This window comes from Acanthaster planci, linkage group LG15, assembly GCF_054643075.1.
Source record: "Acanthaster planci isolate LZ-2023a linkage group LG15, COTS_SCS, whole genome shotgun sequence".
NCBI classification, from domain to species: domain Eukaryota; kingdom Metazoa; phylum Echinodermata; class Asteroidea; order Valvatida; family Acanthasteridae; genus Acanthaster; species Acanthaster planci.
In genome coordinates, this window is record NC_141791.1 from 6,571,040 (window position 1) to 6,587,064 (window position 16,025).

A 16,025-nucleotide genomic window follows, 5' to 3' on the forward strand; every position below is an offset into this window, starting at 1 on the left:
TACATGTACAGAGAAGCTGCGGGGGGCCAAGTTAATTTTTTCTCTGTTTGGGCAGGAGGTTGTGAGGTCCATTCCTACATGAGTCCACTTTTGAAGTGTTTCCTAGCATGCTCCCTGAAAACACTAAACATGCAGTCCTTTTAAACATGGAGTCGGTGTAAAGCAAAACCCAAAACTATGGTATCAACATTAAACATTCAATTAATTTTGGATTTCTGCCCTGCCCGACGTGTACTATGACACTGTATACTCGGTGTTTGGCCCGGAAGGCTTGTGAAAAAACGACAAGTGTACTCAGTCGGGACTCGGACCCACAACCTCCTGCTTACTAGTGCAGACGTCTTAACCACTCGACCACCAAGCGTGCCTGTGCTGGCTGGTTAGTTAGAGTCAGATGTACATGTACATGTAGCACCGGGTACCGCAAACAACTACATGTATTTTTGTATTTTTTTTTATGTTAGCCTTCGGGGGCAAACACTGAGTATACAATGTTATAATACACTTCAGGTAGGGCAAACAATCCAAAATTAATTACTATTCCCCCTGTGCAAATCCATCCTTGGTAATTGAATATTTAATAACTAAATTTTCAATTAGTTGGCGACGATGACCTTTCCTGCTGCTCTGCATTCTGGTATGTGCTTTAATTAAACAAGAAACCTAAATTGATAATAAGGATTACATATTTAAACATTGAAACAAAAAAGTTCAAAATCACTTTACCGATTTTCCCAGATGTTTAATCAGAACCCCCCTTTTAGAGGTCTGACATTTTAAGCGACGCAATCTGGCGTTCATTTTTATTGTAAACGATGCCTGTAAAATGTAATCTGATTTCCGGAACACTTTTTTGCTCGGTCACAAAGTTTCCTAAATGTTTTTCAAATGAAATGTCATTCCCACCCTTAGCATGCACAATCAAATCAACTCTGAGGTTCAGTGCCTGGGATGATGTCACAGTTCTATTCATGCAACTTTACAAGCATTAAAGGCTCCAAAATACAGATTATTTAACAAAATAAAAATTGAAAATTAGTTCGTTGAAAAAACAGCAGTGCAATTACAAGGGATGTAGTAAAGGGATTAAATTACATTGTTCCTTTAAAGGGTTGGAACCGCTTCTTTTCAAGGTTTGACATTTTGATTGGTGCAACCTGGCATGCATTGTAACTGACACCTGTTATGTACATGCTGTTTTTTTTCCCTTTCGGCATCCATGCCCTTTTTGAGAAAAAAGTGGATTATAAAACAATAAACATAACAGTAGCTCGTTTTAAATGCTCCAACTTCAATCTACATGTTTTCGTATATTGGACCATGTGCATTGTTGAACTACCGGTCTATATGAAAACACTGAGGTACATGTAGGCGACTGAGGCCCCTGTAAAGCATTAGCTCAACGTCGACACAGTATGGGAAAGTTTTTCTTAACATTTCTCAAATGACACGGAAATACCCACCCCTAATTGATAAACAGCATACGTGTGGAATGCAAGTGCCCTCAAAGTCTCTGCAATTTTATCACTGTTTCAAATGCAGTGGATTATTACTAGACGCTGAAATTCAGAGGCAGAGTGTTTGTGAGCTGGAAGTCGATGCTGTGGCAATGGACATCCTCAACCGTCATGAACTGCAAGGTATTGATAGACACCATGGCATTCAAATAGTGAAGGCCATGTTCAGCAGACCGTAATTTAATTATAGAGAACGACCCAAATTTTCCGAGCAGGTCAGGCAAAAGAGAAAAATTTGGTCATTTGAAAAGAGAGAAAAACAGTTTTTGTTCTCCTTATGTTTGTAGGCAACACAGAAATGAACCCTGGCCTTCTTGCCATCTACAATGAGGAAAGGGAAAGGAGAGAGGTCAAAGGTCAACTGGATGACCTCCACCCTCCATCATCCCCAGGTATCCCATTCAGTTTCCTGGCTGAGCTGTCTAAACCTTGCAACATATTGTGTCACACGATGTATAATTTACATGTTCACTTTCTAAGTTAGTGTGCACGTGAACAGCACATTTCTTTTTTCTATTTTTTTCCTAACTGATCAATTTTGTACAACTGCACACAGTCTTGAATGCACACAAGGGGGCAGTAATGGAAAGAGTCATTAAAAGGTAGATTTTTGGTGTATTGTGTCAGACACTTATTGACAAATTTCTGTACTTTGCACAAAGAACCTTTTAACAACTCTCGTACATTCGTTGTACAAAATTGCATATTTCAACCACAGGAAGCTGCACTGGCAAAGAAACGGTAACAAGCAGTACTATGCGTAGGCTTTTGTGTTAATGCAGCCTGTCTTTCAACCTGACCATTGAAAGGACACACCATAAGTGACAGATTCCAACAAAACAAGTCTGAAACAGGGTTTGTTTTAATAGTTCTCAAAAGAGCACCTGCTGTGTTTGTAGCTCAGGTGATTCCATTTTAGGGTTCACATTACAAGCCAACTATACTGGTCAGCAATGCGATCTTCTCAAACTTCCTCCTCCCCCCCCTCACCTAAACCTCCAACTGAATTTTGGAAACGTCTTGGGTGTAAAAAAACTGCTTGTTTGTTTTTCAGATCGAGGTGTCATAGAGGACACAGAGAGCGAATTGAAGGGCAAAGCTAGACTGGCAGACATTATACAGGAAAGACTCGGTGAACTGTAAGTACATGCATGTACGAAGTCACCCCAGCAGAGTGTACTTGACTACACCTTGTAAATATTCATGAGCAAATCGGAGCGCGTCATTGGCCGATTCCACCTCGCGTCTGGGAAGTAGAAATGATACGTGACCAGGTGACGTCATGGCAGTGAGTATCCACCTCGCTGCCGTGCGGTTGTTTTTTCTGGTAGCATCAAAAAATCCCTCTGGAACCTGGCGCGTAAATATGTAGTCTGTGTCATGTAATCTTTACGGAACCGGTCTATCTGGAGTTTTATCCTAATAACTATAACAGTAAAGACCCAAAAGGTATGTCAGCACCAGCCTATTGAAGCCCTGTTTCTAGGCACATCTGCACTCCGCTATCATTGCAAGGAAATTTAGCAGCTGAGAAACAACAATGGCGTCTGAGTACAAGTAACTTGAGATTTCTGTTTGAATATTTGTGAAGTGTAGGAAAACAAATGCAGCATGGTTTATTTCGGGGAAAAAAGTGGGAAATACTGGTCCCTCGGTGTAGGTCAGTTTGACTACCTCCCGACGCGAAACTCCCCCTCAAACCATGCTGTGTTCGTATACCGCTGTCTCATATGCCAGTGGAGTATATCTGTGCTTGCGAGTAGCGAGACAGGAACTCTCCATAGCTGCTGGTGGAGAGTCTAACTTTGTGATGCATGTGTTGGGTAGGAGGGGGCCTTTCCCACCCCACCCCCTTCCCCCAGGATTCGGGGACTGTAAATCTGTTTTCTCTAGAATGGTTACGTCAAGCTCTAGAAAATGTATGTCCAGGACATCATTTACATTTCCCACGTACTTTATTCCAGAACAAGCAGTTTTAGCGTCAACTGCCAGAAGGAATTTCACTCACGGCCCACATACTGCTCTCCGCAGTCTGGATGTAAGGTCCATTGCCTTCTGGAAGTAGCGCTAAACTGGAATCAAGTTGTGAACTCAGTGCAAGGTTTAAACTTTTAAGAAGTTCAGGGTGGTGGAATTTTAACTCTTGTTGCCAGGAGAGCGTTGGCCGGAGGCAGCGAGGAGGACGACAGTGATGACAGCGTTCTCCAAGACACCCTGGCAGGAGCCTCGCTGCCAGCCAGCCAGCTCATCTTGCATGACTCGCAGTATGCAGGTCAGATGATGTGGCTGTCAGTAGTGTTTTGTCTTGGTGCATGTCACTGTACCGCTTGTCAAGACGCACCAAATTTGTCGACCCAATGCGTGTTTGGAAAGGGTAGACAAATTTCGCGCGTTATGATTGGCCACCGTGTTGCAAACTCTTGGTGGTGCACTATTGTGAAACGGCCGTATTCAGTACATTAAAAAATAAAATATTGTCTGGCTTGTTCCATACAGTCTGAATTTTCAGCTATTTTCAGTGCTATACAGTGTACAAGGCCTGGCTGTGATAGATAGTCATTGACTAAAGGGGTAGAAATCAATGTCACTGATTCAATGTTTTGTGGTTTTCTGAGAGTTGAGAAAAATGGGCAGTTTTGAAAGCTCCACAGTTACTGTTTTTATAAAATGTATGTGCATTTTTAAAAAGTTTGGAACAGCTTAAAATGGCTGGTTCACAAATGACTATGACGTGCAAGCATCACGGTGACCTCCTTACCAACCAAATGAACACTCCCCACCCACATGGCTCTGTTCAACTGATGAGGGGGTGATTCCTACTCAAGGCAGGTAGTAAATCCCCATACACCACATTACTGGCCTCTGTGTGTATCTTTCCATCAAACCCTCAGTAGCCTTTCCTTTTCAAAGCCTTTCTTCTAAAAAATTTGTAAAACTTCACCGAAAATTGCCTTCTGCCTTGGAGCTCCACATATTAATACAAATCACAAGTATTCTGTGAAATGACATCTGAGTGGTGTTCTTTATAGAAGTACATGTTTGTTTTAACTTGGTAAGATTCTTCAAGTTCCTGCTTTTGAATTAAGAATGTTACTTTCGCCAGGAGAGGATGATTCTGTCTCCACTCCTGAGGAGGAGTCTCAGCCTGTTGTCAACGAGGAGCTTGTCCACTCAGTAGTGGAGGCTTCGCAGCACAGCAGCCAGTACTCACAGCAACCAGGTAGGAGCCTGTCCTTGTGGTCACCGGTATTGCTCCTGTCATTGTCCTTGTGTTATTTTGCCATATGTCCTTGTGTCACTTTTCACTTTAGTTGATATTCGTTACTTGAACGGCACTTGTAAATCCTTTTCCTGTTATTTTTTAAAAAGGTTTTGTATAATAGCTGTGATTTCTGAACTAGGTTGTATTTGTGAAATGATTGTCATTTGTTATAATCAGGATGTCTTAAGGTTACGGTGTCATCTTTCACTTTTGCCAAAATATTTGTACATTATTTGTCTGAGTATGTGCAAGTTCATTGACTACCATTTCCCATCATCCACACTCATTATGCACAGTCGAACACATCTGTCATTTGTCACAGGTGGGGAAGACCGAGATCTGGCCCAGCTCCTAGTGGACTTGGCCCAAGATGGGGCCTCCCCAGAAGATGGCAGCATCCTCTCCAGCCAAAACACCCAAGAGGAGAGGAGACGGGCAGAGCAAGAAGACGAGGAGCAGGAGGAAGATGAAGATGCGCAGGAGTCCCTTGAGATGTCCCAGGCCTGGGATGATGGCTGTGAGGAGGAGGGCGCAGCCGGACCATGGTAAACAAGGGAACTTTCTTTCCAAGCCACACTCTTTCAAAAGCTGCTCAACAGATGTCTTACCCCAACTGTGCATTAGCATATACGAATCCGGAGACCACGGTAATGTACTCACAGGCTTTTTTTAGGTGGCTCTCCAATGATAAGCAGTGTGTTAACTACTGTATGCATCCACTGTTCCATGACAGTCGCTCCGCAAAAAACTCAACACGGTGCTTTCTGCCAACAAGCGGGACCGTCTAGAATATCCAGTGAAATGTCACTAGATTCATTATAGATTTTCAACATCCAGAATTAGACGCTGTTACTGTGGCGGTACCACACTTGCATGCAGGGGCCAATTTCATAGAGCTGCTTAAGCACAGAATTTGCTATTAAAGCACGAAAAACCTTGCTAAATAAACAAAGGTTACCAATGGTTATGCTAACCAAAAGACAGGTAAATACCATTCCAAAACAATATACATCACAAGAAGTTTTGGCTGGTAACCTGATTTGTCAAGCAAGTTTTTTTTTCATGCTTCACCAAATTTTTCACCTAAGTAGCACTATGGAATTGGCCCCAGCTTGCACCCACTCATTAAATGCCTATGTAATCAGCCAAGTATTGAAGCTAATGCCTTACACTCGTGAGCGTTGGTAACATGTTTGAACAAGTGAGTGGGTGCTTCTCCAAGAATGTCTCCTCCAAGAAGTCCACACTGTGCTGGACGAGTCATTGTGCCATATTTTGTATCCTTATAGTGTGACACCAAAGACCAAGCATCTAAGTACATCTGAGGACCATTTTTCAACAACAGACCTGCCTCGGAGGAAAACCATTTTAAATCCTCAGATTCCCTGTGTTTCTGTCCTCAATGACGTCACACTGAATGCAAAACCAGAGCTCACTTGAGCTTTGAAGCTTTTCACTGTGAAGGTGGCAAGTTATTGTGAGCATGTGTGGCTCTGAAAAGAACCAGAGGGTACTGTCCGTTTCAGTCAGTATGGTCTATCTTGTCCACTCTCTAAGTTCCCAACTCAGCCACAATTTAACCAAACGTTGAGTGCCCTTCATTTTTTTTCAGTACCACACTTTCAAAAGAGATATTTCACATTGTGCTACGACGAACCCTTACCTTAAGGAGCTCTTTTGTTTTCATGAGAGTAACATTTTGCTGTATCCAGACTCTTGCCTTTGGATACCAGTTTTGGGCCCTGGAAATGCTGTAGCATTATTTTCATTGGTAGTCAGGCCAATGCAATAGTGTGTGGCGCACTTGGAAACCTGGAGTGTGATAGTGTGTGGATAAAGGACAGCTCAGGCTGGATGGTAGTAGGAAGAGAGTGCGTGAAAGTTTTTGAATTGAGGGTTGTTTAACGCCTCAATCGAAGGGAGTGTCTCGTAATTCAGAACAGGCAAAAACGTTCCATTTGGAAAGCCCTGTTCTCACGGCAGAAAGGATGACCATTCCACTGGAAACATGGCATTCACATCAAAATGCTGCCTCAGAATCAAAAAAAGCTTCCTGTCCCCTGATGCATGATACTAGTGTTCCAGTAGGAGCAGTTCAACAATATGTAACATTTCCCGGCTTCTGGTGATGCTTCCTAATCAAGTGATGAACACTTGTTTTCGTTTTGTTAAGCAGTACAATTCATGACATATCAGCGAGTGAGGAGGACACACAAGGTAGCCAAGATACTGCCATTCCTCAGTTTGACGGAGGCTCAGATGAAAAACAAGGTAGACATGTTTGAAGGTGTCACTGAACTGGCACAGCGTTATAGGTCCCAGTGGAAATCTTATTCCATTTCTGACCTTTGACCCTCGTTAGTATACTGTAGTATTTGAAAAGTATTTGGGAGATAGTAGTCAACCCCTTATAGTTGATCACTCATGAGAGTATTTGAAAATGAGTTTCCAATATGCCCAAGCCTGTCCATCTGTGTATCATATTTTTGTGAAATTAGAAAAAGTGTTTTTCCAATGTCATCTTTGCAATTTTGTGGGTAAATGTCCTGCTTCAACACTTGTCCCTTCACGTTCAGGAGAATATTTTCCCCCTTTTTGTGGGTTAAACCCCTGAAGCGACTGCTTTAAGTGCCTCAGTGACTAATTCACAATCCTTGATTGATTCTTCTCTCCAGCACCGACAAGGAAGAAGAACCTCGGTCTGAAACGCCACCTCCCAAAGGTAGCTTACAGTTTGCATCCAAACCCACTGGGAAGCAGTTCCACAGCTCAAAGCCCATTTCCCCCTGAGATCAAAACCTATGCCAATAAGAAGCTACTCCTGACAAGTCCGGAGAAGGCTCAGGGACATGCTGATCTGACACCTGCTGAGACTGTCCAAATTCAGAAAGCTGTCTTTCAGCAAGTCAGAAACCTGGATGATGACAAATTGAAGCAGGGCCATCAGAAGAGAACCAGAATGCCCCCCACGATAGTGAATCGACTTGGGGCCCCTGCCATAGATGCCGGACCAACTGTGGCATTGAAGGCCAGTCTTCAAACTAGGCAGGACAGCATCTCATTGGGTGGAGCTTCTTTGCAAGCACAGTGGTTGGCAGAGCTTGCACGGGACAAGATGTTAAAGATTCCGCAAGCTGTCCAGAAAAAATCCTTAAAAGGACATGTGGCAGAAAGTACCACTCAGTTGAAGAGTACTGCAAATGGATGCTCAGGGGAAAGTGTTACAGAGGATAAAGCTCCTTTCGTAACAGATCCCACTTCTGACACTAATACTGCTCCCCCTCCCCGAGCAAAGTCATCAGTGCCAGAACTACTTAAGGTGCCTTCTAGTTCAGATGCAGTCCACTTTGAGGGATGTAAGGAACTCAAAGGATACTCAAATCTGGATGATGTGAAGAAGGACTCCACATGGAACCCTGTTGTCATGCTCATTAAGTGCCCCATCCAGACCGACTTCAAAGGAAGAATTGCCTTCTCGGGTACCAGCTTACCACAGCAACAACTGGAACAGATACGGAAGGACAATCTGAAAGCTGTCTCACATCGTCGAAGCAGCTTTTCAAGGAGGATTGTACCCCCAAGAAAGTTTATGGATGAGCAGTTCTTCATGGACCAGATCCAGAAAGTGTCCAAACAGAAAAATGTACACCTTCTTAACAGCTCTCCTCAAAAGTGTGACAGTGGTCTGCCTCAAAAAATGAAGCGTGGTCGTCCTCGAAAGCACCATGATGTAGTGTTGGAGACAGAAGGCAAGGTAATGGTCAAAGAAAAACCAAAACAAGATGGATTTGAAATTGCTAATGAACCTCCATGCTTGATTTCACCAGCTCAACTTGCAGTAGTGGAAAACAAGCTGCAAATGCCCATCTTGGAGAAAATGGCATGTGTGAGTGATACATGTCCAGCTCAGCTGAATGAAAAAAAGACAGTCACTACCAAGACAAAGGCCATGCTGCAGGAGAAGTACTACAAAAGATTGATTTCCTCGGATAAGAAGAAAAAGTTAAGTAGGAAAGCCCCACACAGCAAGCTTTACTCAAAGAGAGATGTTAAAAGGTACAGAATGCTCTCAAGAACTTTTAATAAGCTCAGTTTGGCTGCTGAAGAACATGACGAAGCAGACACATCTGTGAAAAGCTCAGAACCCCTACTTAGCTCAGCCCTGCATCCTCTTGGCTCAGAAACTTGCACACTTGCTTCATCCACCTCAGCTACTCCACCAAGTGGAAATACTGGCAAAGTTGGACCAGTCGCCATGCAGCCTGGTCCTGTCCTGGAAGTTGGTTCATCTCGGGGTCAGAGCAGCAGCAGTTCGACTGCCCATTCTGAACCTGCAGCTTCTACCCAGCAGATCAAGAAGAGCAGTCCAGGCACCCGGAAACGGCAAGGGAGTGACAGCAGTGATGATTGGTCGGAGAGGCGGACCCACTACAAGCGAAAGAGCAGCCAGTTGGGGCCGAATGAGTTTGACCCCATGATGTATGGCAGAACTTATGGCTTGCGTAAGAAAGAGAGAGTCAGCTATGATGATGGCTTTCCGGATGTCGGGTTTGACATCATGTGTTGGTCCGATGAAGAGGACTCTGTAGAGGTTTACCAACAGAATTCTGAGGGCCAGCACCAGAAGAAACAAGCGAATTGGCATACCAAGTCAGAATCACCTAGAGTTGAGAATACTCCAAAATATAGTGATTCATATCATCTACCTAGAGATCAAGCAGCCGGGGAGCAGCCGTGGAGCCCTCCACGGAAAAGAGGACGACCTTTAGGAAGCAAAAACAAGTCCAAACTTACAAAATCACATTTCCCGCAGGCTGAAGATGGTAAAAGTTGCCCCTCGCCCAGATCCAAGCAGCAGTTGTCATTCACCATTGACTCAATGCTAAATAAAGGTAAAAGGCAAAGAACCAGCCTTGCTGATCCAGTGCAGAATACATGTACATCAAGCACTGGTGAAAAACACACTACTAGTCACAGGGAACCAGTAGCTATTCCATCTGTCATAAGTTCAGAGCACACCACCCACATTGAACTGAAGCAAAACGTATTCAGTAGCAGTGCAAAGCATAGCACCAGTCTTCTTGACCGCATGCCCACCATGTCTAGATGTAGTGGAAAGCACAACACTAGCCGAGTACCAACCATATCAGCCAAACCATCCATGATCATTGCCACTAGTCACAGCTCGCTGATTGAGACACCAGACTCCAGGCCCACAACCCACCAATCTAAGACTGTTAGCCCATTGTCCACAAGTGTTTCCACGAGTGAACAGCACCGGGCTCGGTCCAGACCCAAACCAATTCCGACTGCTGTAAACGGGCACCGCTCCGAAGTCCATGATGCCACCAGTGAGCCTGCACTCTACCGGGATGCCATGTGGAATCTTGGATACTTTTCTCCCCAAAGAAAGGAAAAAGAGGGCTCGCCACCTAGGTGTTGGTCGCCATCTGTTGAAAAGGACAGCTCAGCAAGATCTCAACAACCTATGGAAGATGTTCCTGAGACAGCTCCACGCCACAGAACTTGTCAGGAACAGGAGCCAGGGAAACGAATGAAGCTGACTGATGATATGAAAGGGTCTAAGAAGAAGAAAGTGGAAGATTCCAAGAAGGAGGGGAAGTTACAGACATATGAATCGCAGGAAGGAAATAAAACGAACTACAAGCAGCTGATAACCTCAAACTCCAGGTCCTCTAATGGTGGAAGAGGTCCAGAGTTTAAACAAATGTGCAATACTGACAATTTGAATGAAATGGACTGGGCAAGAAGTAAACTTTTTGATGGCAGGTCAGAAGATGAGATGGAAAATGACCAACATAAGACACAGGGTACTAAAAAAGAACAAACCCAAACTGTTACTACAGATGATGGTCAAAGTGTTGTCGAAACTCTTTGCCCTGAAAGGGTTGGTAACAGATTTACCATAGGTAGGAGCTCACCTCCTATCGACGGAGCTAAGGACTCGTACAGCTCTGAAGCTGGCAGCCAAGAAAGCCCACTCTTTGAGAGGGCAAGCACAGCCAAAACTCTGGACCACTGCCCAGTCCAAACAAAGCAAGAAGTCTCTGCTGACTTGAACTCACCCAGCTCACGTGTGGCATCAGAGGAAGCTGATGTTGTCACAAAGGTGTCTGAAGAATGTAAGACTCAAGTTGGTGAAGGTGTCTGTCCTCAAGAGAAAACCATAGCTTCTAGTTCTGCAGGACTTAGTCAGGATTTTAAAGAAGCAACTGATGGTATGGCGTCTGCTGTAGAGGTCAAAGGTCATGCCAGGTCTGGAACAAATGATTTCAAGGATGTGCCGGTATCATTAGACTCACCAATGAACCAGACCTTAGTTCAGAATTCAAGCGACGAAATGACTTCTTCTGAAGGTGTCTGCCTTGATGGTAGTACATTGACTGTGGAGGATACTGATGCATCGTCCCCTGGCCAAGATGCCGAGAAAGCAGGATCATTAGATCCTTCTTCTGGAAACTTTCCCGAGGGGTCCCAAGATGGTAGTCACCCAGATGATAATATAACTTTCAGTGACAATCGTGCCCAGATATCCCAAAGGAAACAATTGGATTGTCAGGAAAAGTCCTCGACTGACTCAGACAGCAAAACACCTGACCTGGATTCAAATTTGCCTTCAAAAATGCCCGACCTTGGTTCTGAGACAAGTTCCAGCATTCAAACAGAGCATGGATCCCCGTCTCTGGACAGAAAAGTCCAAGGTGATGAAGGCTGTCCAAGTGATATGGACCTAAGTCCTAGTTCCTCTTCTGATGACATCACCCCTGCACAGAGGATGTGGCAATCTCCAAGCCGGAATGAGGAGGAGGGGGATGAGAGTGACGATATGTGTAACTTGTCACACAGCTCCAGTAGCACAGGTGCGTCGCTGTCGCTAGACATGTCCCTGATCATCAGCCGTGTACCGTCCATCTCTCCAACAAGAGAGTCTGAGGGACACCCCTTATCAGGGTATCAACTCATATCCCCAGAGGACAGTCAAGAGAAGGTTGGCCGAGATCAGCAGAAAGCAATACAGAAGGTACGTTCCGTGCATGAGATGGCAGACGAGCGCACTGAATCAGGAGAATTCTCCAGCACCCTTAACTTGTCTCAAGACACTTCTGGTAGAGGACGTGCAATGATTGGGGAGGAAGCAGGCTTAAATCAGCAAAGAAGTTTGTTATCATCCAGCAGTGAGCATATGGATGATAGAAATCCAACATCTGCTTTGATATCAGGAAGCCAGACATGTTCCCTTGGGCTCAGCAGCTCTGGTGAATCAGGAATGAAGGAATCCACAGCTGCTGGTGTAAGCGAGAGTGGCCTCGTTATTTCAGGGACAGATCTGACAAGAGGACAGCTCCAATCAGATAACCACAGTGACGATTCTGACTCATTTTCACAGCTAGTGTGTCCAGAGACCCCTTCACCAATAGCCATGGATGATGCGTCACCGGTCAGCATGCCTTCCCAATTGAAACCCACTTCTTACTCAGAATCACTGTCCCCTGCCAGGCTAAAGCCAGTGGCAATCGAGGACAACACAAAGGCAAGCATCTTGCCATCACCTGGTGTCAAAAAGTTGGGAAATGTCACCACAGATGATGCCTTTGAAAAGCCCCGTAACTCTACATCTGAAGCAAAGGTGGAATCTGCATCGGAGACAGATTTACCCCACTCTCCACGGATTGGAATAGATACAGACTCATCTGAGGAGGTAGAGCCGATGGAGATTGACACGTCTCAGGAAGAAAGCAGAGCCCTGGACTTGTCTCATCAGAGCTCCTCACACCAGACTGGCAAAGTGCTCGAGCAGTCCCAACATCCTGGTTACCTTGGACATCCCCATACTGATCTGAGAGCTGTAGAAAAGTCCCCTGTCACTGCAAAGCCTGGACGACCACCATCTCCCAGTGGTGAAGATTGTGCTGTCAAGTCGGAGCGCCATTTTCAGCTAGACACTCCCTTAGAAAGTGGTGCAGCAGAGAATATTGCTGTCAGTCATGCTTTCAAGCCAAGTCAGGAGAGTTATCCACTTGCAATGTCTACATGTATCAGTATTAAAGACCAGACACTGTTGTCTGCCTCGCACCAAGATTCTCGCTCATGCACAAAGGACAGACCAGAATTCTTGGCAGTCACTTCTGTCCCCAGTCAGCAGTCTGAATCAGTACACCAGCAAACCTGTAGCACCCATCTGGCAAAAGATGATGCAAAGGCAGTCCGAAACCAGACCTCTCTTGGTAGTGCTGGCGACTCCCAAACAGCCCCAGTCTGCCAAAAACCTCCAGTTGCGTCCTCTTTACAATGCCCTGATTCCAGGGAGAGTCAAACTCGGCACACTTCCCCTGCAGTTGCAATGTCACGCCCGACAACATCGCCAGAGACGCAAAGCAAAATATGGACTCCAGCACAGTCCCCACCCAGTGCAGAAATGGTACGGGCTTCACTGCTAGAATTTGGCCTACCTCAGCTGTACCATCAAAGGGCATTTTGTAGAAACCCTGATGACGTTCACCATCCCAGGTACAAATTTCCAAATGATATCTTATTGCAGTATTAAAGTAACCAAAACTGTTCAGCACCAAATTCATTAGAATTTTTCCTACAAATTTTGCATTGAAGAATAAGCAAGAGAAAGGTCAAAATTTGATCATAAATACAAAGAGCAGCAACTCAAAATGACTATTATTTGATGAAAACTTAGTAAAATAATCTTGGCTGTCCAAAGAATACCCCTGCACTAGGCTTTCATGTCAGTGTTGTATTAGAGTCCATTAACAAGGCTAGTCATAATTATCAGGGTGAACAATGATAAAAGAATGCTTTTGTCACAGTTTATTTGAATAGCTGGTGAATTGGCTTAAGACTGAATGACTAGTAATGGACTTGCACGGACTTGTGATGGACTGGAATACTACACTGATGTCTGATTTCTACTTGCATACGTGTATGTTGGAGAACCATATTTGACAAAATGAAATAAGCAATCAAAGAGGAATGTCTATTATATCACAGTAAACCTGGTGTACATGACGATGGTCACGTACAGAGCAATCTCCCATCCCGCCTCCCTGAGGCAGAGAGTCAACTCACCCAGACAGGTCTTGGCCAATGGCGAGCCAACCTGATGGCCCTGGACCCGCACCCCTTGCTGTCACCCAGCATCACGGCCCCTGAACCAGCACTGCGAGCCGCCCTGATCGGGGATGGGGAGGCTGTGATCACACCCTGCCGTGTGCCCCCGAGTCGCACCCAAGTCCAGAGCTGGCTGCAGGAGAAGGACAAGAATGGCCCTCTGGAGAGGAGAGGCGACAACAAGGAAACGGAGGGGGAGGGCCGTGCTGAAAAACAAGAAAGTAGGTCCCATCCTGCCCCTCATCTCCTGGCTTCAAAACACCCAAGTCAAGTTTTATCCGAAGGGCTCTCACATTCTACTCAGAATAACTCACACAGTGTAATGGCTAGCCCACAGACTGATCTCCAATCCAAAGACAGGACAGCAGCCTCCCAGCTACATACACCAAGGGTTACTTTACCCCACTGGGAAATGAACTGCCCGCCGCCGCCTTCTAAACCTATCTCCACGCCACTGCGAGTCACACCGTTTTCGAGCCCCACCCTGTGGAGCAAGAGCGGCTCCCAGCCCCCTGGCAGCACACCACCGACCGAGCCATTTGCCAGGAGGGGAAACAACAGCCAACTTCAGCACAGCACACCACTGAGAATTGACACTGGGGCGGTGGAGGTCAAACTACCAGTCACCCCTATCAGTGGATGGAAGCGACCCATGCAACCATCTTCAGCAGGTGGATCCAGGCAGCGGCATCCGTCATCATCCAGCATGAGACAGACTCTCCTCTTCACTCCAAAAGAGGTAAGTGAATTCTGGAAGAGCAAAGGTTTTTAACTGGTACCGTTACAACACTGGTATCTAAAGGATCAATACATGTACAATGGATATTTAGCTCAGCTTGTTTTCATGCATGTTTCCATCTGTTTTTGTTGGAAGTGAAAAGAAGGTGGTCATTTTTCAATTCTTAGAAAATGCTTTCATCAGGGTATGCATGAGGGCACTATTTTGATGTCATCGCACAAGGCCTGTCCTGTTCTGATGAATGACATGATGCTTTGGCTCATGAATAAGGAAATCTTTAATAGGATAAAAGTGAAAATGTTGAAATGTCTCCCTATTACTACTACCCCCCCTAAAAAAAGCTTGGAGAAAATCTGGTAAAGTTTAAAGTTTCGTTGAAAGAGAATGTGAACCATTCCTGCATTTGACTGCATTTTTTCACAGCATTGGTCTTGTATTGGTATTTCCCTAAACCAAATATGTGTAGTGCCTCCTATTGCAATAAAACTGATCCTCATTCTAACCTGACTTTACAGAGCTCTGGAATTGGCAAGCCAGCTGGGGAGATGTCTCAAATTGAAGGAGCCACGCCAAGTAATACCTGTGGCTTCAAGATGCCACAGCTGAATATGCAGGATGCCAAAACAATGCATGAGGTTGGTTTGACAGGATTGATTGTTGACAACATTGATGCCCGATGCCACTTTCCTCCAGTGTCATTTCTGTGCATGACAGCATTTTTTTCAGAAGAAAACTTGTGCTATATTCAAAAATTAGATTCAGGACTGTCTGAGCTGGGACTTTTAACAATGAAAATGTCGGTTTGGGCTGTCCCCAAATTAGGTTCAGCATCTCACCATCATGAGCCTGGAGCTTCACGTGAGGACCCGACGGGACTATCTCCCGGACCCCGAATCCGATCCCATCCGGGCCTTGTTTTACAGCATCAAACACGACACACCACCGCAAGGCAGCGCAAGCTGCAGCCAGCAAGATGATGGTAAATAGTGATCTGCAGTTTTTTAAAGACAACTTTTGAAACCTTTGCGTTTCTATTAATCTTATATTCCATTTCTTGTTTTTGCTTTTGTTGTTTATCCTTTCGCATTTGAGGCCATTGCAGGCAAATGCCTCTTATTCAATAACCAAGGCGGTCTCCTTCACCTTTTCTCTCAGTTGATTTGTACATTCTCTTCCATTGCTTCTAAATCCAGCCCTCATTCACAGTGTCATAATCGTTGATGACAGTAACCATGGCAACGCAGGTCCATCTACCTCATCCCATCCACAGGACTCTCTCGCCCACGCGGGCATCAGCAACATCCGCGTCACGTCAGTTGCCTCGGAGACTGACCTCCTGGATGAGATCTTGGCTATTGTTAGAACG

General features: G+C 45.1%; 1 protein-coding gene across 3 annotated transcripts in view; it reads left to right on the top strand.

Moving 5' to 3' along the window:
• Positions 1–16,025, top strand: part of LOC110984687 (DNA polymerase zeta catalytic subunit-like) — a 50,229-nt gene that overhangs the window by 15,236 nt on the left and 18,968 nt on the right. For 2 of the 3 annotated variants that reach the window (XM_087146387.1, XM_087146386.1), the window contains exons 8-19: positions 1,543–1,640; positions 1,805–1,909; positions 2,572–2,656; positions 3,671–3,789; positions 4,621–4,737; positions 5,102–5,324; positions 6,953–7,050; positions 7,455–13,308; positions 13,801–14,659; positions 15,175–15,294; positions 15,482–15,638; positions 15,853–16,024. In XM_087146387.1, coding sequence (XP_087002513.1) covers positions 1,543–1,640; positions 1,805–1,909; positions 2,572–2,656; positions 3,671–3,789; positions 4,621–4,737; positions 5,102–5,324; positions 6,953–7,050; positions 7,455–13,308; positions 13,801–14,659; positions 15,175–15,294; positions 15,482–15,638; positions 15,853–16,024 — 8,007 coding nt within the window. The remainder of the gene's footprint in view (positions 1–1,542; positions 1,641–1,804; positions 1,910–2,571; positions 2,657–3,670; positions 3,790–4,620; positions 4,738–5,101; positions 5,325–6,952; positions 7,051–7,454; positions 13,309–13,800; positions 14,660–15,174; positions 15,295–15,481; positions 15,639–15,852; position 16,025) is intronic. The other variant, XM_022245109.2, reaches the window with a different exon arrangement.